Source organism: Amblyomma americanum, chromosome 9 (genome assembly GCF_052857255.1).
Source record: "Amblyomma americanum isolate KBUSLIRL-KWMA chromosome 9, ASM5285725v1, whole genome shotgun sequence".
In the NCBI taxonomy this organism is placed as follows: Eukaryota; Metazoa; Arthropoda; class Arachnida; order Ixodida; family Ixodidae; genus Amblyomma; species Amblyomma americanum.
The window spans coordinates 28,334,889-28,357,432 of NC_135505.1; the positions used below are offsets into that span (position 1 = coordinate 28,334,889).

The 22,544-nt window shown below is 45.1% G+C and overlaps 1 protein-coding gene across 1 annotated transcript; it reads left to right on the forward strand.

Moving 5' to 3' along the window:
- Positions 1–1,110: 1,110 nt before the first annotated feature.
- LOC144103828 (uncharacterized) lies at positions 1,111–21,030 on the forward strand. Its single transcript, XM_077636528.1, has 2 exons — positions 1,111–1,464; positions 20,643–21,030. The coding sequence occupies exons 1-2, from the start codon at positions 1,204–1,206 to the stop codon at positions 20,913–20,915; spliced, it is 534 nt and encodes a 177-aa protein (XP_077492654.1). The 5' UTR covers positions 1,111–1,203; the 3' UTR covers positions 20,916–21,030.
- Positions 21,031–22,544: the final 1,514 nt, after the last annotated feature.

The following is a 22,544-nucleotide window of genomic DNA, read 5'->3' on the forward strand; positions in this document are numbered from 1 at the left end:
ATGCAAATCTTCGCAATCTAGAAACACGACGTAGAATAGCCAAGCTCGTTCTCTACCATAAGTTCTATCGTTTTACAATTGATAACAGCGTTGTATCTCCAGCCCACCGCCATTCATCCCGGACCAGTCATTCCAAGTCTGTATACCCGCCGCACGCGCGCACATCATCGCACCTTCACTCGTTTTTTCCACAAACAGCGAAAGACTGGAATGATCTGCCTGAAGAAGCGGTTCACCACTCCAGTGCGACAAATTTCAGGACAGTCATTGCAAATGTTCTTTTGTGAAGCCACCCACCCATGAAATCGTCTGTGAAGCTGCCCACCCCTCATGTAAAAGCCCTGTCCAAGGGGTGTTTGAAGACTAAATAAATGAAATAAATGAAATGAAATGAAATTACAGTTCTACCCTTTTACAGATTGCTTTGCAGTTTCATAGGTTTTATTGGCTTTAAAGGCGCAAGTTTTTTTTTTGCGTGCACACTTGGAAGGGAAGCTTTACATTCGCTACGATAGGCTGACCACAGCCTGTTTAACTTTGCAGTAGAGATACGGCATTCCCAACAATAATTAAGACGCCTAGATGTGTCTTTCACGGCGTTTCTGAACCCGTTCGCTGTGGAATCACATTTGTGATCTCGGCGTGATGTTTACTGCGTGTATTTTTTACTTTTAAAGAAAGTTCTTTAAAGGAAGCAAACCATTCAGAAAACCCGCAGGCACAGTAACACGATTTTTAGAGTACTTGAAATTTCTTTTTTTCAATCATTACGTAATGCCAGCATTCTTCCATGCTTGCGGTTATCAGGCATTGAGCCTCAGGTTATGAGGAATTGAGCACATGTGAAAACCACTTTTTAGCGCTACACTTCCATTGTGCTTGAAAAACCAAGGAGTTTATCCTGTGCTATGTGAAATTCCAGATATGAACACAAGGCCTCTCTCCCTAAAGACGGCCTATTGTGATTTTAGTACCTTTCTGTAGCGGATAAAGATAAGGAACAAAAAGCGCTCGGGCTCTGACCGTGCGAAGGACAGTAAGAAAAGGGTGGCGAGAGGCTTGGCTATTGTTCTCGCTGTTTTCTTTTTGCTGACTCGTAAGGGCGGTGAAGGGCTTAGGCCAGAGCTGCAAGTGCGTCAGCTAAAGTTCGTGGAACATTTGCAGAACAACAGCAGCCTGCTGGCATGCCGGACGCTACTGAATATGTCGGAGCTTTACCGTTCCTGTGACGTGTACCTCTGCAAGGCTCCGCCACAAGATTATCGCTCTATTTTTATGGGACTGTGCTCCCCTCCACTGAAGCAGCAGTGCATCAACCTTTGGCACAGGCACTGGTTCCTGGCGTTCGACTACGGTGACTCGCTGTTGGTTATCTGCGATGTTACTAAGGACTGCACGGGAAAGTTCACAGGATGGAAGTACTGGAAGAAAAAGGACGACTTCAATGAGACCTACCCAGATCTGGTTAGTACATCTTAGATAAAAAGAGCTAAGGTGCTTACTAAACGAAACTTCCGGCCCACAGCACATTGCATGTACATTTGCGATGTCGGGAGAAAAAAGCTATTATCGTGAGCAGGCTGCGCAGGAAAGCAGATAACGCTTTAACTTATGTGACAGCTCATATTACCTTAAGCAAAGGCGGCAACAAAGACAGAGAGAACAGAGAACATCAATATACCGAGATAATGTCATTTAAGCAAATTTTGAATCTTTGTCCATACTATAAATAGTAGTGTTTTTGATATATATTTCCTTCACTGATATATTATTTTCATAACTTTACGCTTTCTTGGCTTCAGTTATAGTTGTATAAATCTACGGTTTTATTGAAATATATGTGTGTGGTGCATTATTATTGCTGACAATATTTAGAAGCTAAGCTTGTTTCGGTTTTCAAAACTACGCAAAATTATTGTTGTACAGTATCTGCTACTCTAAAAAAATACATCCACGCCTACGCAATTTCTAATCTTCCTATTATTGTGGGGAGCGCGGCGCATATGCGGAAAAGGTAACTTCTTGCGTGCATTTGGACCTGTCAAATCTATCTCAGAATGCCATTGTTTTTAATATTTTTTTGAACAAGCCCTCCGCCACAGAATCGGCGTCAGAAAAAAAAAAAGAATTGAATGGAGTGAAACGAGCTTAGACTCCAACTGCTCATTTTTCCTGAAAACCCCACGCATATGCACAATTAGGAAGCGCCAGCAGGAGAAAGAAAGAAGGAAGAAAAACTGAAAATGAAAGCTAACACCATGAATAGTACCAACATCCTAATAAATATCCGTATAAAAACTTGGCTCTTTCTTCCTTAATGTAAGAGATGGCATGCTTACACACCCCTGTCCTCCAGCAGCAATCCTAGTCCCCTCGACTATCTCCCTAAGACACTGATCGAGCAACAATTCGAGCAACAATTCCGATTTTTTTGACCGCAGGCACGCCTGGCTTAGTACAACGACTAGATTCGTCTATATATTTAGGGCTATGCAAGCTGAGCTAGCTCTCGTTACCGTCATTTGTATTTTTGTGGTCTTTTAATCTGAGGTTTAGGCATCTGTCCGTCTGCCCAATGTATTCGCGCCCGAAAGACAATGGCAGGCGATATAAAATCATCGCAGGTGTGACGTAACGACTTGGTTGCGCATCGTGTTCAATTTTTTGCTCTTTGCTATTGCAAAGGTTTCTTCTGTTGCAAAGAATGAATAGTTTTAGTCGAAAAAAATATACATCAACGCCTACGCATTTCCCAATCTTCTCATGATTGTGAGAAGCGCGGCGGATATACGGAACAGCTTATTTCTGGGCGCATTTCGACCTTTCAAGTCTTCGATCACAGCTTGCCGGCCTTTTTTCAATTTTTAGAAAAAGCCCTCCGCCAGAAAATCAGAAACAATAAGAATAAGTTTATTTTACACAATCAATTAGTGTATACACATATTTCATAAATACAGGGTAAAGTCCGAATTCCAATGGCTGCACAGCCATTGGCTTTGGGAGAATGGCTGACCACAAGATACCAGACAGCCATCTATTTTACAGTGCTAGACTTTCTTGGATCTTGTGTTCGCAAGATTTTGTTAGAAGCGCTCATTAAACAACTTAATAACACTTCGCTTCACGAGATTGGAGCGGGCATATGCACCAGGTACTGAAGCTTCTTCGCTATTGTTAAAAAACGCGTATTACCTCCCGAACGTAACTGAATTCTTATCAGGCAGTTCACGGGTCAATATTAATGGTTTCAAGTTTCGCTTGAATACGTCATGCACGTTACCCGCTGTTTCATGAAAATCCGCCTTGGCGTTGTCAATGATTAATAAAAAATGCTATACTAATCTAAAAAATTTTATTGCACTTGATCCTTCGAGAGATTTATTAACCTTCCTTTCATGCATGGCTAAAATAGGTCGCTAAGGACAGAAGAAATTGATGTCCCAATAAATATTTCGCTTTTTTTGGCATGCAAATACCCTTTTCCTAGGTGACAAAAGTAGATATTAGGTGAAATACATGTCCCACTGCATAAATACATCAACCAATTCATAAGACAGTGCTGTGTACGTGAGATGTGCTACTGCCGCTTACCATGAAGCTATTTACTTGCAAAAACGCGATATTTTCAATGTGTCATGTATTGCCCCTGCCCTTAGCGACCGGTTCTTAGCCATGCATGACAAGAAGATCAACAAACCTCTCGAAGAAAAACGTGTATTTAAACTTGATTTGCAGAAAAACTTCTTGACAAGACCAAAACGGATTTTCATCAAACAGCTGGAGACGTGCTCGTCAAGTGAAGCTGAACTCCTTTACTATCGACCCATGATATTCCAGACAGGTATTATATTATACTAGGCTCTCAGAGCTAAAACTTCAGTTTTTTTAGTGATCACGTATAATCGCGTTATAAAGGTCGAGCGAAAAAAAATTTTCTTTCATGCTGTATCTGTCCAATGCAAGCTCGTGAAGCCAAGTGCTGTAAAATACTGTTTAACAAACGCCATAAAGATATTGCCGACACTTCCTACAAGAAGGTCTAGCACTGTGGAACCGACGTTAGTCTGACGCGGGATACCCGTAACCCCTTGTGGTTTTTGTGACCGAAGGCTTGTTCCAACGAAATGAAAAAGAAAGCCCGGCAATCTGAGATCAAACATGTGATAGTTGCGAATAAACTCAAGCAAATCTCTATTATTGCTTATATCCACCAGGCTTCACGCAATATGAAAAAAGATTCGAAAGCGAGTAGGCGTTGATATTGCATTTTCGGCTTCGTTAAAACTCAAATATATGCCAAAACCGATATCCCCGTTAAGCTGCTAATAGCTTAACGGGGGTACCGGTTCTGGCAGTCTTGTTGCCATAGGTAGCATAAGAGGGCTCTCGCACAGTTTCCGCCCTCGCCGTTAGATGACGTTCTACGTCACACTCGCGGTATAACAGGATGTGCTACGTCCACCGCTAACGTCGAGGGTGGCGCTGGTGAACACTCTCAAGGTTCGCTTAGACGTAGTAAACATAAATACCCACGAAAGCAGCAGATTGGACAGCCGTCGCCGTAGCTCAGTTGGTAAGAGCACCGGACGCGATATTCGGAGGTCGTGGGTTCGGATCCCACCGGCGGCATGGTTGCTTTTTCTGCTGCTTTATTAGTAATTTTCTTTAAACCGATTGATTGGCACTACAAATAGAAAAAAGAAAGATTAAAAACATTCCCCTATGCCCCTTGGTTTCCGTGACTGTTGGCTTCCTTAATATGTTTGTCAAACGAGCCCCTCATTTCCTTTACCTTGTCTGCTAATAGCTTAACGGGGGTATCGGTTCTGGCAGTCTTGTTGCCATAGGTAGTATAAGAGGGCTCTCGCACAGTTTCCGCCCTCGCCGTTAGATGACGTTCTACGTCACACTCGCAGTATAACAGGACGTGCTACGTCCACCGCTAACGTCGAGGGTGGCGCTGGTGAACACTCTCAAGGTTCGCTTAGACGCAGTAAACATAAATACCCACGAAAGCAGCAGATTGGACAGCCGTCGCCGTAGCTCAGTTGGTAAGAGAACCGGACGCGATATTCGGAGGTCGTGGGTTCGGATCCCACCGGCGGCATGGTTGTTTTTTCTGCTGCTTTATTAGTAATTTTCCTTAAACCGATTGATTGGCACTAGAAATAAAAAAAGAAAGATTAAAAACATTCCCCTATGCCCCTTGGTTTCCGTGACTGTTGGCTTCCTTAATATGTTTGTCAAACGAGCACCTCATTTCCTTTACCTTGTCTGCTAATCGCTTAACGGGGGTATCGGTTCTGGCAGTCTTGTTGCCATAGGTAGTATAAGAGGGCTCTCGCACAGTTTCCGCCCTCGCCGTTAGATGACGTTCTACGTCACACTCGCGGTATAACAGGACGTGCTACGTCCACCGCTAACGTCGAGGGTGGCGCTGGTGAACACTCTCAAGGTTCGCTTAGACGCTGTAAACATAAATACCCACGAAAGCAGCAGATTGGACAGCCGTCGCCGTAGCACAGTTGGTAAGAGCACCGGACGCGATATTCGGAGGTCGTGGGTTCGGATCCCACCGGCGGCATGGTTGTTTTTTCTGCTGCTTTATTAGTAATTTTCTTTAAACCGATTGATTGGCACTACAAATAAAAAAAGAAAGATTAAAAACATTCCCCTATGCCCCTTGGTTTCCGTGACTGTTGGCTTCCTTAATATGTTTGTCAAACGAGCCCCTCATTTCCTTTACCTTGTCTGCTAATAGCTTAACGGGGGTATCGGTTCTGGCAGTCTTGTTGCCATAGGTAGCATAAGAGGGCTCTCGCACAGTTTCCGCCCTCGCCGTTAGATGACGTTCTAGGTCACACTCGCGGTATAACAGGACGTGCTACGTCCACCGCTAACGTCGAGGGTGGCGCTGGTGAACACTCTCAAGGTTCGCTTAGACGCAGTAAACATAAATACCCACGAAAGCAGCAGAATGGACAGCTGTCGCCGTAGCTCAGTTGGTAAGAGCACCGGACGCGATATTCGGAGGTCGTGGGTTCGGATCCCACCGGCGGCATGGTTGTTTTTTCTGCAGCTTTATTAGTAATTTTCTTTAAACCGATTGATTGGCACTACAAATAATAAAAAAGAAAGATTAAAAATATTCCCCTATGCCCCTTGGTTTCCGTGACTGTTGGCTTCCTTAATATATATATATATATATATATATATATATATATATATATATATAAGAAAAAAGACCGGCCCCAGGATACTTCCTTGGGGAATGCCACATTTAATATCGTGGACAGTTGATGATTCTCGGCCAACGCAAACGGATTGTTGCCTTCCTGATAAATAGTTCCTTGACAGATCGGTTGATATACCACGAATTCCATAACATCATAGTTTTTCTAAAATAGTGGTGAGATTTATTCGGTAGAAGGCTTTCGAGAAATCAATAAAAATACCTAGTGTCAGCAATTGATCCGCAGTGTTGCGTACTAATAATTCCTTTTGGTGTTACAAAGTGACCTCCGTGGATAAACCTGGTCTGAAGCCATACTCAGCTGAAGTAATAAGGGAATGCTTATCGAGGAAAATGAAGAGTCTAGACTGAATTATTTTTTCCAACGGCTACGTAAACAACTTCAAAAGAGATAGGGTCCAATAGCTACCTAAACTATTTCTGTCACCGCTTTTGAACAAGGCTAACTTTGGCTATCTCGATTTTCTAACGAAACATTTCTGTACTTAAATCTAGATCGTAAATAAGCGTTATGCATGGGGCGATAATGTCTACCACGAAAAAGACTGGTTGCATTTTTATGCCATCAAATTTTTAACATTTGGTTTTCTTAAGTACAATGAATACGTTTAAGACCTCGCTACTGTCTGATAGAGCTAAAATATTGATGATTCGGAAGGAAGCCTCAAATAATTACGCATAACAGGATTGTGAGACCTCTGAGGAAAAAATTTGAAATATTCGTTGAAAACACTTGCGGACATATCTGCAACTGTTTGTTTTATATAGTTAACTCTTTAAAATAAGAAGTCTGGTTACGAGAAAAGATAACTGAAGAAAGCTGCTGCCATTGATCTTTAGTATCCTTGATACCATCAAACATGTTAGAAAAGTAGTTGCGTTTTGCATTCCGAAGTACATCGTTTAGAAGAATTCTCCATTTAATAAATGCCTGCAATGCATCCACATCACGGCTTTTGAGAAACGTCTTCTACAGTTTATACTTTTCACTTATCAATTTCAACAAATGCCGCGTCATCCATGGCTTACGCGCTCGTCTCGGCTTCACAATCTTCTTGTATGGAAAATGCTTTTTATACAGGGAGCTAAACAGATTTATAAATGTATTATACGCTGTTTCCGCAGAAGAAGATGAGAATACCTTGTCCCAATTTGCTTGGCTATCTTCGCACCTTGTCATCATCATCAGCCTTACTACTCCCAGTGCAGGGCAAAGGTCTTTCCCATGTCTCTCCAATTAACCCTGTACTTTGCAAGCTGCATTCACCCTTTGCCTGCAAACTTCTTAATCTGCTCCGCCCACCTAACCTTCTGCCGCCTCTTGCTACGCTTACTTTCTCTTCGAATCTACTCCGTTACCCTTAAGGACCAGCGGTTGCCTTGCCTTCGCATTACATGCCCTGCCCACGCCCATTTCTTCCTCTTGATTTCGACTAGGATATCATTAATCCACGTTCTTTCTCTCACCCACTCTGCCCGCTTCCAGTTTCTAAATGTTACACCTATCGTTTTTCTTTCCATGGCTCTGTGCGTTGTCCTTAACTTAAGCTGAACTCTTCATTAGCCTCCACGTTTCTGCCCCGTAGGTGAGTGCCGGTGAGATACAGCTGTTGTACACTTTTCTCTTGAGGGAAATTGGTAAACTGGAACTCATGATCTCAGAGAACCTACCATGTGTGCTCCACCCCATTCTTATCCTTCTAGTAAATTACTATGATGACAGCGGATGCATTAACAGAGTGAGCAGCACAGATTCACGCAACAGACATCACAGCTACGATGCTAGTTTGTAAACAACAGACATAAAAATGCTAAAAACCATGTTAACATCGCAAGTTGCAATGAACAGCAAAATATTAACAAGCATTAACAAAAAGCGAATACAACTCAACTTTAGAAAGCGCGCGCAAATTCTCTATTGTTAAATTTTTTTGTTTAAAACCTGTGGAATTATAATGAGTAAATAACTCATGATCCGGATCAGCGGTCACTACCTGCCCTAAGTAGATATATTTCTTCACCACTTCCAGGCCCTTGCTGCCAATTGTGAACTGGTGTTTCCTTGCCGGACTGTTGAACGTTACCTTGGTTTTCTTCATGTCAATATTTGGACCCAGCGTTGTGGTCTGCCTGTCATAACTCATTGATCATGATTTGCAGTTCTCCTCCTGTGTGAATAAGCAAGGCAATGTGATCAGCGAATCGCAGATTATTTAGGTATTCTTAATTTACTCTCATTCCCAACTGTTCCCAATTTAGGCCTCGGAATACCTCCTGTAAACAGGCGGTGAATAGCATTGGCGAGATCGTGTCTCCTAGCCTGACGCCCTTCTTAAGTGGAATTTTATTGCTGACTTTATCAAGGACTATAGTAGCTGCGCAGTTGCTATATATATCTTAAAGTATTTTGACATAAGGCTCTTCTATATCCTGATTACGCAATGCCTGTATGACTGCTGAGGTTTCCACTGAGTAGAATGCTTTCTCGTAATCAATGAAGGCTATATAAAGAGGTTAGTTATATTCAGCGCATTTCTCTAACACCTTATTGATAGTGTGAATATGGTCTACTGTGGAATATACTTTACGAAAGACAGCCTGATAATTTGCTTGATGAAAGGCTAAGGCTGCCCTGACTCGATTAGTGATTACGTTCATAAATACCTTGTAGGCAGCGGATAGTAAGCTGACCGGTCTGTAATTTTCAAATCCTTGGCTTCTCCTTTATGAATTAAGATAAAGTTTGCATTCTTCCAAGCTTCTGTTACGGTCGAGGTCATTAGACATTGCGTATACAGGGTGGCTAGTTTTTCTAGAGCGATCTCCCGCCCTTCTTCAAAAGATCTGCTATTACCTGATCATCTACAGCTGCTTTTGCGCTTTCCATTATTCCTAAGGCTGTCTTTACTTCCTCTTTTTTTACTGGCGGGATGACGCATTGCTGTGCGCTACTGTCTCTCTCTCTTTAACGCTATGATTACATTGGCTACTGTACAGATTTGTGTACAACTCTTCGGCTACATCACCTATCTTTTCCATATTGCTAATGACATTGCCCTCCTTGTCTCTTAACGCATACATGTGGTTTTTACCTATGCCGAGTTTCCTCTTCACCGCTTTTAGGGTACCTCCGTTCTTGACAGCATGCTCGATTCTCTTCATATTAAACTTCATTATGTCGGCTACCTTGTGCTTATTTATTATCTTCGATAGCTCGGCCAGTTCTATTCGGTCGGTAGGGTTAGGCGCCCTCGTGCTTTGGCGCTTCTTAATCAGATCTTTCATCACCTGAGATAGCTTTCCCGTATCCTGTCGATCTGTCCTACTGCCTACTTCTACTGCGCATTCCGTAATGATGGCTGTCAGATTATCGTTCATTGTATGAACATCAAGATCGTCTTCCTCAGACAAAGCCGAATATCTGTTTTGTAGCGATATCCTGAATTCCTGCAGTTTGCCTCTTACCGCTAACTCGTTAATGGACACTTCCTCTTCACTAGCTTCGTCCGTTGCCGCTACAAGTCTAAGCTAATTCGATACCTTACCATTCTGTGGTCGCTACAACGCACCTTTCTGAGAACGGCCACATCCTGAATGATGCCAGGTTTAGCGCATAGTATGAAGTCGATTTAATTTTTAGTCTCACTATTGGGGCTCTTCCAGGTCCACCTCCTGTTCTCTCGTTTGCGGAGGAAGGTAATCATGGCTCGTAAATTATTTACATCCACGAATTCGACTAATAGCTCTCCCCTGCTATTTCTAGAGCCTATCCCACAGTCACCTAGCGCGTGGTCGTCAGCCTGCTTCTTGCCCACCTTCGCATTGAAGTCGCCCATCAGTACCGTGTACTGCGATTTTACTGTATTAATTGCCGATTCTACGTCCTCATAGAAACTTTCAACGGTCTGGTCATCATGGCTGGATGTGGGTGCGTAGGCCTACACCACTTTCAGCTTGTACCTCCTATTCAGCCTAATTACTATAGCTGCTGCCCCCTCGTTAATACTGTAGAACTCCTCTACGTTGCCAGCTATATCCTTATTAATGAGGAATCCCACACCTTGTTCTCGTCTATCCTCTAACCCGCGATAGCACAGTATGTGTCCGTCCTTTAGTACTATATACGCCTCACCTGTCCTCCTAACTTCGCTAAGACCTATGATATCTCATCTTATTACAGCTTGTTTCTCGAATAGCACTGCCAGGCTAGCCTCACCAGATACAATTCTAGCGTAAAACGTTGCCAGGTTCAGATTCCAATGGCGACCTGTCCGGAGCCAGAAATTCTTAGCACCCTCCGCTGCGTCACAGGTCTGCCCGCCGCCGTGGTCAGTTGCTCCGCAGCCGCTTGGGACTGAGGGCCGAGGATTAATTGGTTTTTCATAGAAGGTTTTGGCCAAGTACTACACCAGGGTGGCAAAATCCTGCTCTGGTGAGGGAGTGCTTTGTCGGTTCTGCTCAGCGAGATCAAGCCGCACCCCAGGCCTTGATATAGAATTCGCTCAACACGCGGATTTTTTTTTCAAACCCGCTGGAGAATTGCGCGGCACCAGGATTTGAACCCCGGTCGTCGTGCGAGGCGGACACTCTACCTCTACGCCAACGCTGCACCATTGCACCTAAACCGACCCACGTGTCTGTATTTATGTGCTGAACACTCTGTATTTATGTCTGTATATATGTCCTGTACTTATGTCCTGGTTTCCGCTCCCAGACTCGTGGGGTAGCGGTCCATCTCGGTCGCAAAGATGCCCCGACTCAGCGTGCCAAGCTGAGCCAGGGACAAGGTACAAGGGGGTGGTCATTTGATGTTCAGCTTCCGCCAGTCGCAAGCCAGAGAATGGGTTGGAGCCATAGGTTCACAAACAAAACAAAGTTTATACAGCTTAAAGACGATACAGAGAATTTCAAAACCACTCGTACAAGCACATACAACGTGATTGACAATACAATGCAACTCATGCAAAGTAACACTCGAGAGACCTTGCACCTCAAGTGCACTAATATGAGGAAGACAGGTAAATAAACAAAACACAATTCGTTCTTCGGGCACTGCGACCGTCCTACAACCTGAGGAGCACGAAGGAGCCGTCCCGCGGGCTGGCGTACGCTGTCTATCTAGTCCGTGGCTGGGCGAGTGGTGTTGGCACGGGAATCGAGCGGGCGTGCTTCTCTCAAGCTTGAACGGCGGCTCGGGCTGACAGACAGCGGTCAACGCCGTTCATTTATAGGCGCGTCTGTTCGTTCTTCACGCCAAGGCAGCAGTTGAGTCGAGTTGAGGTGTTGAACGGTACAAGTGGAATTAGCCTTGCTTATTCTGCCGGCAATTTCTCCACCGTAGCGTCCCTTTTATATTAATATTGTCCTAAAACCTGCCGCATCTACCCCGCTATGCGCACAGTCTCTTATAATAGCTCACAATCCTCTCCCGCAGTCAACATCTATGCACACAATCACTCCACACAGTCCACATCACAGTCCACTCCATAAGTCGCCATCTATGCACATATTCAGTCACAGTAGAACAAAGTCCATTGTAGTGCCACAATTCATGCACACATTCATTCACAGTATAACGTATTCCGCTCCAGAAGACACCATCTACACACGCATTCAATCAAAGTAGGTCATAGTCCGTTCCTGCTGTCACCATTTAATAACAAGATCAGTGTCCTCCAGAAATGGTAAAAGAAGGCGTGCAGCCTCACTTCTGCATGTCTGGTTTTCACTCGGGTAGACAATGTCCTGAACTGTCCTGTGAAGGGTTTCCTGTCTTCTTGAAGGAAGCAAACATCACATACCTTTCCGCGTTGTACTCTGGGCAGTACATAATATAATGTTCGACATCCCCGCACACACCACATAAAGAACATAGCGGAGATGATGCTATGCCAGTCTTATGCATCCAGGCAGGAGTGCGAGCAGAGGCCGTGTGAATTCGATGTAGTAGAGTCGCCTGGGATCTTCGCAGTCCCTTGGTCACAGATGACTTGTGGGCCGCACTCTACAGGGTACTGAAATGATCTAGCACCCTTTTCCTGTAGAGATTTTTTCATCTTAGATACTTGTTTTGATGGATTCCTTGACAGAGCTTTATAGGCGAGATTGTGTGCCACCTCAATGCCATTGACACCTATGTGACAGGGCACCCTTTGGGAATATAGAGTAAGGCCTCTGCTCTGCAGATTCTGCACCAAGCGCAGACGGCTTATAGACAAGGCATCAGTAAAGCGTACAGACCACTTACAGTCCAACGAAGGAATGTAAAAAGTCGCTGCGCTAGCTTGTTTCACCTTGTCAGCAGAACCATCCGTGAAAATTTGAAGATGGCGTGCATATGTGTGCATATGTTTCGAAATGTTCAAGTACGAGCAAATGCGTTGCTGCCAAAGGAGAGCTGCGCTTTGCGCTCACATGGGAAATTGTTATCTTACATTCGAGGGTCGGAAAAGACCATGGGGGTTTCAGCCGTTTCCTTTGCCTTCGGAAATTAAGGCCAAAACTACTATGAGTATTAAGTGACAAGTTGGCCTTGTACTCATATCTCTTGCAGAGCCGCAGGAGAAGGAATTGCCCAGCTACCGTCTCTCCTAGGCGGACAATATGCATTAGTAGTCTCTGAGAAGCGACAAGGCTAAAAGGTTTCGATAGATACTCATGAAGTACTGCCTTATTCGCAGCCGCCTAAGGAACTCCAATAGCTAATCGTAGGTCCTTTCTTTAGACAGCTTCGAGACGTTGAAGCTGTGATGCCGAGAGGGAAATTAGAGGTAATTGATACATTATGCGACTGACCACCAGCGCTTCATGATGTTTGACCATTGAAGAAGGATAGTTTCCCCATTGCTCACATGCAGTTCTAGAGATCACATTGAGACGCGGCTATAGAGCTGAAACAATCGCGTCGACTGCTTTTCGCCACTGTAGACGGGAGTCCATAATGACGTCAAGGAAAAGCATGTGATTGAATTGGCGGATGGAAGAGTGACCAAAGTCTAACTTCAACCGCGCTCGACGTCTTCCTGTACCTGGAAACAGAAAAAAAGCCGGATTTTCACCTGATTGAGACAAACCCACACCTTGAAGGTAAGCTTGTACCAAAAGTGGAGCCTGTCCAGCTATCAGGGCTAATCGCTTGTGCTGTTAGCCAGTAATCCTAATACAGATGTCGTCAGCATATACTGACATACGCACTTGCCTGCAATTTTTTTGCAAAGAATCGAGAAGGCCAGTCACTACGACGTTAAAGTGCATAGGGAAAGAACAATTCCTTGAGGCACAACACGTGATAGAACCCTTTCGATGCTTAAGGTACTCCCTAACCGTACACAAACCGCACCCTCCGCCTCAAGGCACTGGACCCTGGACTGCGCCTTCGTCGTCCACGTAACTTAGCACGTCGCGAAGCAACATTGTTATGCCGTGTATGGACCGGTGTTGCTTTTACCAACCACTATGCTTTCCGGATGGGGATGGCCGACAGTCCTGCCTGTGAAAGCTGTGGTTGTGAGGAGACCATCGCTCATCTTCACTGGGAGTGCCCTGCATTTGCGATTGCAAGACATACACTGTGTTGTGCCCTGGACCGCCTTGATCATCGCCCATTAACAGAGCAAAAGTTCCTCGGTCCGTGGCCACAGCAGCCGACTGCCCTCAAGGCATACAAGGCACTATTTGCCTGCTTGAGAGCGGCTGGATTGAGTAACAAATTGTGACAGCGTTGTGCGTGCGTGCGTGTTATGCCTTTTTCTCCTTCTCTCTTCCTACTTTTATTCTCCTAATCCCCCTTCTCTAGTGCAGGGTAGTTAACCGGAACCCCTTTCTGGTTAACATCCCTGCTTTTCCCTCCTTCTCTTTATCTATCTATCTACACGAACAGCACGATCAATTATAAACTTGTAAATGAATCTCAACATATGACCCTGCATGCCCATGCCTTGCAAACTGTTTAGAATTGGGCTCTGAAGAACGTTGTCGTAAGCTGTCGCAACGTCAAGAAAAATGGCTAAGGTGGAAAGGCCGAAAGCTCTCTGGTGTTCACTCTGACTCACCAAGTCTAAGACGCTACATTGGGCACTAAGACCTCGACGGAATACTGTCATACATGTTGCCAGTGCCTTGGTGTCCTCAAGCCACCAGGGTAATCGTTCATTTACCAGGTTCTGCATCACCTTAGCTACACAGGAGGTCAATGACACAAGGCGATACGAGGCAAGGTCCGTCATGTCTTTGCCAGGCTAAAGTACTGGAACTACATGTGCCATCTTCCCTGACGAAAGAACATCTAAAGCCTTCCAAACTCGACTGATGAAGTTGAGGAGCTCCTTCTTGAGTTTCAGTGGCAGATTATTCAGCATTTGATTGATGATGCTGTCGGGACCTGGTGCACACAGGCGCCGCAGGCCGCTGAGGGCAGTCTGAAGCTCACGAAGCGTGAACGGGACGTCCGTATCAGACCTGGATGAAGCAGGTGGCGTATATATATTCATTCCAGAATTAGCACGTACGAGTGCGTCTGCAACTTCCTCTGCCAAGCACGCAATAGGTTTTTCCTTGCGTATTGCAAGAGCTTCAAAAAGCTTCGAATTGCGAGATTCTCCAGCAGGGCTGCCAACAAATAGCCATATTGTCGTCATCGATGACAACACAGTCAAACTAGCGCAGAATGAGGCCCGTTGCGACGTGTAGAGCTTGTTCGTGTGCAGTCTAATGGCAGAATTGAGCCTATTGAAGGTCGTCTTCAGTTTCCTGTCGTCCTTATTTCTAATGCGTTGGCGCTCCGCCCTTCTCGCTGCGCCAATATTCCTGAGTTTAAAATCCGGGGCCGAAAATGATCACGTAACTTCACCGCCGTAGTGCTGCCAGCTTACTAGAAATCATTTTGCAATAACATTACCAGAAACAGGTTCTAGGTGCTCCCTGTACTTGTCCCAGTTGACTAATTGCTAAATTTAAGACCACGCATAACAGATTCGGCCACAAACACAAAAATCGGATAGTGATCACTTCTCATGCGGTCAGGCGCTGTTGACCACCTCACGTGGAGGTCAGGTATATGCAGTGTCAGGTCTTTAGCTCTCACTGAGGCTGGAGGCCGGAAGAAAGTGGAGCTTCCGTCATTGGCAACACACAGGTCCAAACTGCCAGTAACGTCTACGAGTTTGCATCCACGGGAATCCGTGTTCCTGTCACCCCAGACGGCATGATGGGCGTTGAAATCACCGCAGATGATTAGAGGAGCTGGGAAGAGGTCGCATAGCTCCTGTATACACAAATATAATGCTACCTTCTTCTGCGAGGAGACGTACACGGATGTAATAGAAAATTTTCGAAAGCCGAGCTGTTTTCTCTTAGCCGCTACCTCAATGTCATCCATGCAAAGAACGGCAACGCTTAGAGAAACATGTGGAATTTCTCTTATTATGTTAAGCGCGGCACTTCCTGCAGGAAATTACTTTATGCTGCAGTTTTTTTGGGCGACATATCCACTCAAACATCTCCCGCTTGGTTGGCCAGCTTCTGATAGCGCCAATACTGGAACACAAGTCTCTTCCAAGAATAGTTTTAATTCAGCTAACCGACTTAAAATCTGAGCACAGTTCTATTTCAATATAAACGACACTTTTTGGTGAATATTAGACCCACGATGTTTAACTCCATGCTCATTAGATCGCAAGGAGGTTCTCCGCGAATGTGGTAATTAGGGACTCAAAAGAAAGCACCAACTGGAAAATCTTCAGGTTGCCAGGCGCCATCACTGAAACATGTGAGCGAAGGGCCCGAAACAAAACATAAAGAAATTCAGAAACATCTTGATTTTTGAACTTCTTTTTTGCGCAACGCACTTACAACATCGACAAAAGGTGCCGTCGGAGAAACACTGTTGGCCGCAGTAGCTGTTTTTTTTTGTCACTTGTGCATATGACAGTCCCCCTTGCCGTCGAGTCTGGCTGTGATCCGGCCGTTCAGGAAGATGGACACTTTTTGCTGGAGGTCGAACAACCGATTCGCATGCAATGGACCTTGGCTTCTTGCTGGACTCAGGTCTCTTAGGGATAATGCTGGGTAACGCAACATGAGACTCCAAGACTGGAAACTCGTGTAATCCTGGGACAGGCGTCTCAGTCGGTTGGGTTTTGGGACCAGCATTACAGGATATTGGACGGTGCAGAGCGCTCACACGGTAGGGGCAGCATCTGAAATTCGCTGGATGATCACCATCGCAATCGCCACAAGCAAAATCGGCCTTGCAGGTTTTTAAGTCGCGGTCACCTCCGCACCGCTTACAGCGTCGATTCTTTGTGAAAAGTTTGGCCGCGTGCCCAAACTGTTGGCATCTAAAACACAGTGGAGGAGCGTCAGTGAAATCGACAACAGCATGTTTTATGAATCTCAAATCAATTTTTTCGGGCGCTCTGAGTTGGGAGCGAATGTCAGCACGCTAGAGTTGGTAGGTTTCTCATCCCATTCTTTTTCTGGAGACTCCACACGTTGCAAGAGTTGTTTCACGTGCAGAATACCTTGTGGCTTCAAATAATCTAGTAGGTCGCGTTCTGAATACCACTTTGGTACGCCCTTAATTGCACAGGTGTTCTTCATGTAGGAAAGGGGCAACCACACGTTAACTGTAATGTCACCAATCTGCGAGCACTGCTCGAGCTTGTTAACCTACTCTTCCGTCAAGACATACACCTGAAGAGCCCCGTGCATGGCGAACCGAATACAAATCTGAGCTGATCCCAGCAGTGATTGAATTTCCGCGAAAATTAAGATGGGATTCTTCTCTCTTAAATCAACCCCTTTTTCTGTGAGCTCAACCACTGCCGAGATCCCGACCGTTCGTTGCTTGCGATGACTCATCAACTTGAAGTCCTCGTTGTCCACGTCAGCCGTATCGGCCACTGACTCGTCACCGTCCACGATCGTTGACTCAGCCCCACTAAACGTTGAGATCTCACTGGACGGGTGGTCGAGTCCATGTTCTGGTCGCTCCACGGCCTGGGAAGCCATGGCCGCTTCTTCCGATCCAGCCTCCTAAGATTGGCGTGGTCCCTTTAGGCTTGCCAGCGCCGGAGCAGCCGTACTCTTCCCATAGGGACACTACCGCCTTGAACATGCTGCCGTCCTCAAATATGCAAATAAAACTAGGTAAATTAGGCAAAATTATGTAAACAAACAGAGCTGAGGTGACAGTAGGTGGAACAACGTCTTCGCATGCCAAGGCCGGTGCGCGCACACACACACAGCTCCAAGTGTATAATTTCCTTTTAACGCTTGCGCCGAGCGCGCGTCACCGTTGGTAAGGCGCCGAGACCGGTTTCCTTTTCTTCTAGATCCTTCTTGCGATGCGCCGCCGCGCCGCAACCGGCGCGCTAGTGTAGAGAAAAGGGCATCGCTTAGCAAGCTCAAGGCTACCCCGTCTCCGTCAAAAATGAGCAGAATTTGCACAAGCCTTCTCGAATTACCGACGGCGCGCTCGGAGATGTTTTCTTTGGCATCGCGCCGGGCAGCAGTGCACACAAGGTTAGGCGCTCTCCGGGGTTTCTTCTGCACTCTTCTGGATTTCTGTACGGCATGCGCGGACTAGATTGTATCCGCGCTGCACCGGCTTCCGGAATGGGCGCTGAATTTTTTGACACTGCAGGGTGTCATTTGATAACAGCGACCGTGAAACTTAATGCAGCGTTCGTTCTGCCAGCTGTGCGTATATTTTACGGCGGGCGCGCATTGTGCGAGTAAATACGGCGGCATGGCGATGCTTTCCTGCGATTGAGTGAATTATCAGCAGCCGTGATCGTTCATGCAACGCGCTAAAGCTTACAAAATCGGGGTGCTTTTTTCATTTCGTTTCATGTTTGGATTCTGGTTTTATTCATTATGGCTTCTCTTCGCTGATACACTTTGTTGTAATGAACGGGATGAAAAAATAATGTTGACTTCCTATCCATCAGGGATGCGTTCATCATCTCGGGGCCGTGGTCATCCCGTAATCAACCAGGTGATCATCTCGTGGCCGTGACCTTCACGCGATTTTAACTGTCAAGTTAAGATGGCGCCCAGCGACGGCATTACCCACTTTCTTCTAAATCACGTGTGTATTGATGGGGGCACTACCCTGAAAGATACAGTATTCTTGTGGTAACCAAAATAGACCACGGAGGAGGCACTTTGCAAAGTCGGAAGGGAGAGTTGTAACTATTTTCGCGAAAGTCGAATCGAGTGCTAGGGCACTGAAATTACTACACTTCTGTTTATGTTTTACGCTGGTTAGTGAACGTTGCTGTGAAAACAACGAATATGTTTCCAAAATACGGGATATTTATAATTACTAACTGCAGAGAATGCCGATTGTTATAGCGGCTCAATTTCCAGCCCCCGAATCTACCCATTTTCTTAAATGTGTGCCTCGCTACAATGATGAACTGCAGATCTTTACATTAGAAGCCCCCTGTACTGGTTAGTTTCATATTATCGCATCCAGTGTAAGCTTCAATCAGTAGAGTTCACCTTACCCTGACTTTTTAGCAAAACTCCTGAACATTTATTTCCCTCAAGGAAGTAATTGAACGATTACTTTTATAGTCTCAAATAAACTGGTGGGCAGTCCTTCGAACAGTGCATATAGGGGTTCATATTGCATATCATCTGTTATTGCTTATTGTAGGGCCTATCAATGTTAAGCCTGTGGGGTGATTAATTTGTTATTTATTTATTAATGCATACTTCAGTTTCGAAGATGCTGTTGCAAGAGTGACGCAAGTAGAAAAAAGTAACCAAGAAAAATACAAGAAAAAAAGAGAACTTCAGTTATAAAGAGTGGTCCCCAAACGCTCATCTATAAGTACCAAGCGTGAGTTTCCAAACATGCCGGGTTTTAAAGCGCAGAGGTAATTAGCTCTGTTTTAACATATCAGTGCGGAAAAAAGAAAGGGCTGTCAGAACTTATGGCGACAACCGGCTTCTGTTTCAAATAATTGTTCAGTGAAGATTGGGGCTCAAAATAAACCAGTGTCTGCAATAGCTATAAGTATTCTGTATGGCGGCCAGATAATGGCGTTGCTAGAGTTGAAGCTGTATAAAGAGAATGAGAGACAAATCTAGGCCATAGCTGCCAAAAATTAAGGATACTGTTTTCTTCTGATTTGGTTCTTATTTCAAACTATCGAAATTGTTATGAAGGTTCCTTGAGGCATTGCCATAATCAAGAATGGAGAGGATAATTGTGTCATATGTCTGCTGTTCGGTGTCTTTTGGGGCATTACGCAGACAGCGATAAGGAAATCTTAGACGTTTAAGAACTTGTTTCATTCGATATCGAAATGCCTTGAGCATGACATATGAAAAATAAAAAAATAGGACCGTGGTATTTAAATTCAGTGACTCTGTAAATCCTGACCATGAGGAGTGTATGTACAAAGGGAACTTATTTTACGAGAAGTTTATAATGGTTTAGCGTCCCAAAGCGACTCAGGCTATGAGGGACGCCGTAGTGATCTCCGGAAATTTCGACCACCTGGGGTTCTTTAACGTGCACTGACATCGCGCAGTACACGGGCCTCTAGAAATTCGCCTCCATCGAAAATCGACCGCCGCGGCCGGGATCGAACCCGCGTCCTTTGGGCCAGCAGCCGAGCGCCATAACCACTCAGCCACCGCGCCGGCCTGTAGAAAGGGAACTATCTCTTTAGTTGTTTTTGTTTTCATTCTTTTTCATTGCAACGGTTTTTGTATTTTCTATTTGATGTGTGTTCGTACTGTTAGATGCCGGTATGTTTCTTAAAGTCACTTGCGCTTTTTATAATTTTATCAGCCTCTAATTAATATTGTTTATTGATGTCATGTGACCGCTGTCATGTGAATGACCCTTGGAGCTGAGTGAAATCGCAACTGTTGTCTCAGGGGACCATTTAGAGTTTTCAGCCTGTACCTAGACCGAAATAAAATATGGTCTCATTTGATATATCAGACCTGACGAAAACTCGGCAACCGCGTCCGCATGCACGCGCACTTGAGGCTTGTAGCCTTTGAGGTGGGTGAGACTTTACTAGGTTGCTGCGCAGCATTTCCCGGTAGGCTTTACAGTATACACTTCGGCGAGACCAAGGACCAAAGCCGACTTCGTGAGGCCTAAATTGAAGGGATAGGAAGAGAATGACACGGCCTTGGAGGTCGGTCGACATACCTACTGCAGCTTCTAATAATTTTTTATTGCGAGACAAAGGCAGCAAGTTATCTGTAAAGTGGGATATCTATCAACATTCATTTTGTTTGATTCATCTCATTTTAGGACCGCTACTTTCCACAATTAATTAGATCGTTCATTTTTAAGCTCTTACAGTATTTCGCGTAATGGCAAGTGTCCCGCTTTTACCTCTCTTTGCCACAACAGGAGCCTATTGGACAGTACACCTACCGGGATTTGGAAGTCGACGAAGCCATTCAGAAGTTGGGCACCGTGGAAAGAGGCGAGCAACCTCACCGCAACTGCCGACACTGGGCCTTGGAGCTGCTCAGCGAACTGAATATCAAGCTGCCCGCAGAAGAGGACTACATTGATACCGGCATTTACTGGAGCGCCGTTGCGCGCCTTGCCATTCCTGTTCTTATTGCAGCTTTAATTCCTATTCCCATCGTTACCTTCGCTGCGTTGGGTTACCTGTAGCGTGGTCTAGATTGTTGAAGCCGTGACTATCAGCAGTGAACCTTAGTCTAACTCAAAAGCAACGCCAAGTATCCTTGTAACACTTTTTGAAAGCAGAAAATAAACCCGCTTATCTTTATTACACATTGTCAAAAGCACTCATAAAAACATATCCCTCCCCTCCCACCTGGAGCCGAAAACGGGAAGTGACGGTAACACGAAAACTTGCCCTTACCTTCGACACCTTAAAAGCACCTGCTCAAATAGTTTTAGATATGGCTATTCGTCGTATATTTGATGCTAATAGTGAATTTTTATAGCCCAAGGGCATCTGCGGCCAAGGAGCACCATGGCACAAGGTATTTTTGTTTGTTCAAGGTTCGATCGAAGACCAATTTCCCAAGAATTTCACACTGATTAAGCCAAGCACCAGACGAAGGGAAAGCTTGTACCCTTTGTATAACCGATGGGTACCTGGCGGCACTGGTGATCGTACCGCGCACTTCCCGCATGCGAGGTGGATGCTCAACCACTTGGCCACCGCTGCGGACTATTCGTCATATATCTCAGGCGCCACGAAAACATCATGCACCAACTAATGCCAAAGAGCATGCAGAATAATCATGTGTTGCGCTCGTGTTCGTTTCTTCTCCATGTGTACACTGCTGCACTACAGCCTCGCTATGAATATTCACCGACAAGCCCAAATAGCCACGCTGTCGAACCACCTGAGGAAACGAGGCAGCGCCGCTTCCGCAAACTGGGCAATAAATTACGCGGTGACTGGAAAAAAACTGCACGACAAGATGAAAAAAAGAGTAAAAACTAAATGCCGAGGCCATTATGTCAGCGCTTATATCTCTTGTTGAAACCGGCAGAGTTGCTCCTAGCTTCGAGTGTAGAAAGGATTAGGAAAGATGAACAGAAGGTCGGGAAAGGGCGAAGGGTAAATTTTGAATGTTTGTGATTCTGGCTTTTTCAAGCGCATTCTTGAAATTATCACTGAACAATACTGATAAAAAAAGTGTCTGCCAACATCGAACGTTTCACGGACCTGTTTCGAAAGCGTTTCCTTGCATTTTCAGGCACGTCATGACATGATTTTCGTTTGCTAGAGATTGGACGTCTAATTACGGCGTACATAAACAGAAACAAGACAAGTTCTCTCACTCAAGATTGATGCATTTGATATTTTCTCGTCTAGTGTGAGCCCGCATGAGATTTGACTTTTTCCTGTATTCTCCTAAACGTCGGAGCTTGCTCAACACAGAAACGAAAACTTCTAGCGAAACACAGTGTTTTAAAAATAATTTCCAGTACACTGGAACATATCTTGAACACTGCGCGTCTTAATTATTAAAATGAATCTGGAAATAGTTTTCTAATCCTTTCAGTATATTGGGGGCTATTGTTGTTGAGGCATAGTGACACACTCGGAACACTGTAACCCTGGCAGACGACGCACGAAGGGAAGACCAGACACACAATGCGCTCAACTAACAACTTTAATATCAAAGGAGGGCGTTCCGCCCGTTTTTATACAGTAGCCTAAGATTAGCCAGTGATTGCAGGGAGCATGCGCAATTTCAAAGCAAAAAAAACACTTAAAAACCAGGGTAAGCGCCCAAGCATAATTTGAACCAATACCAT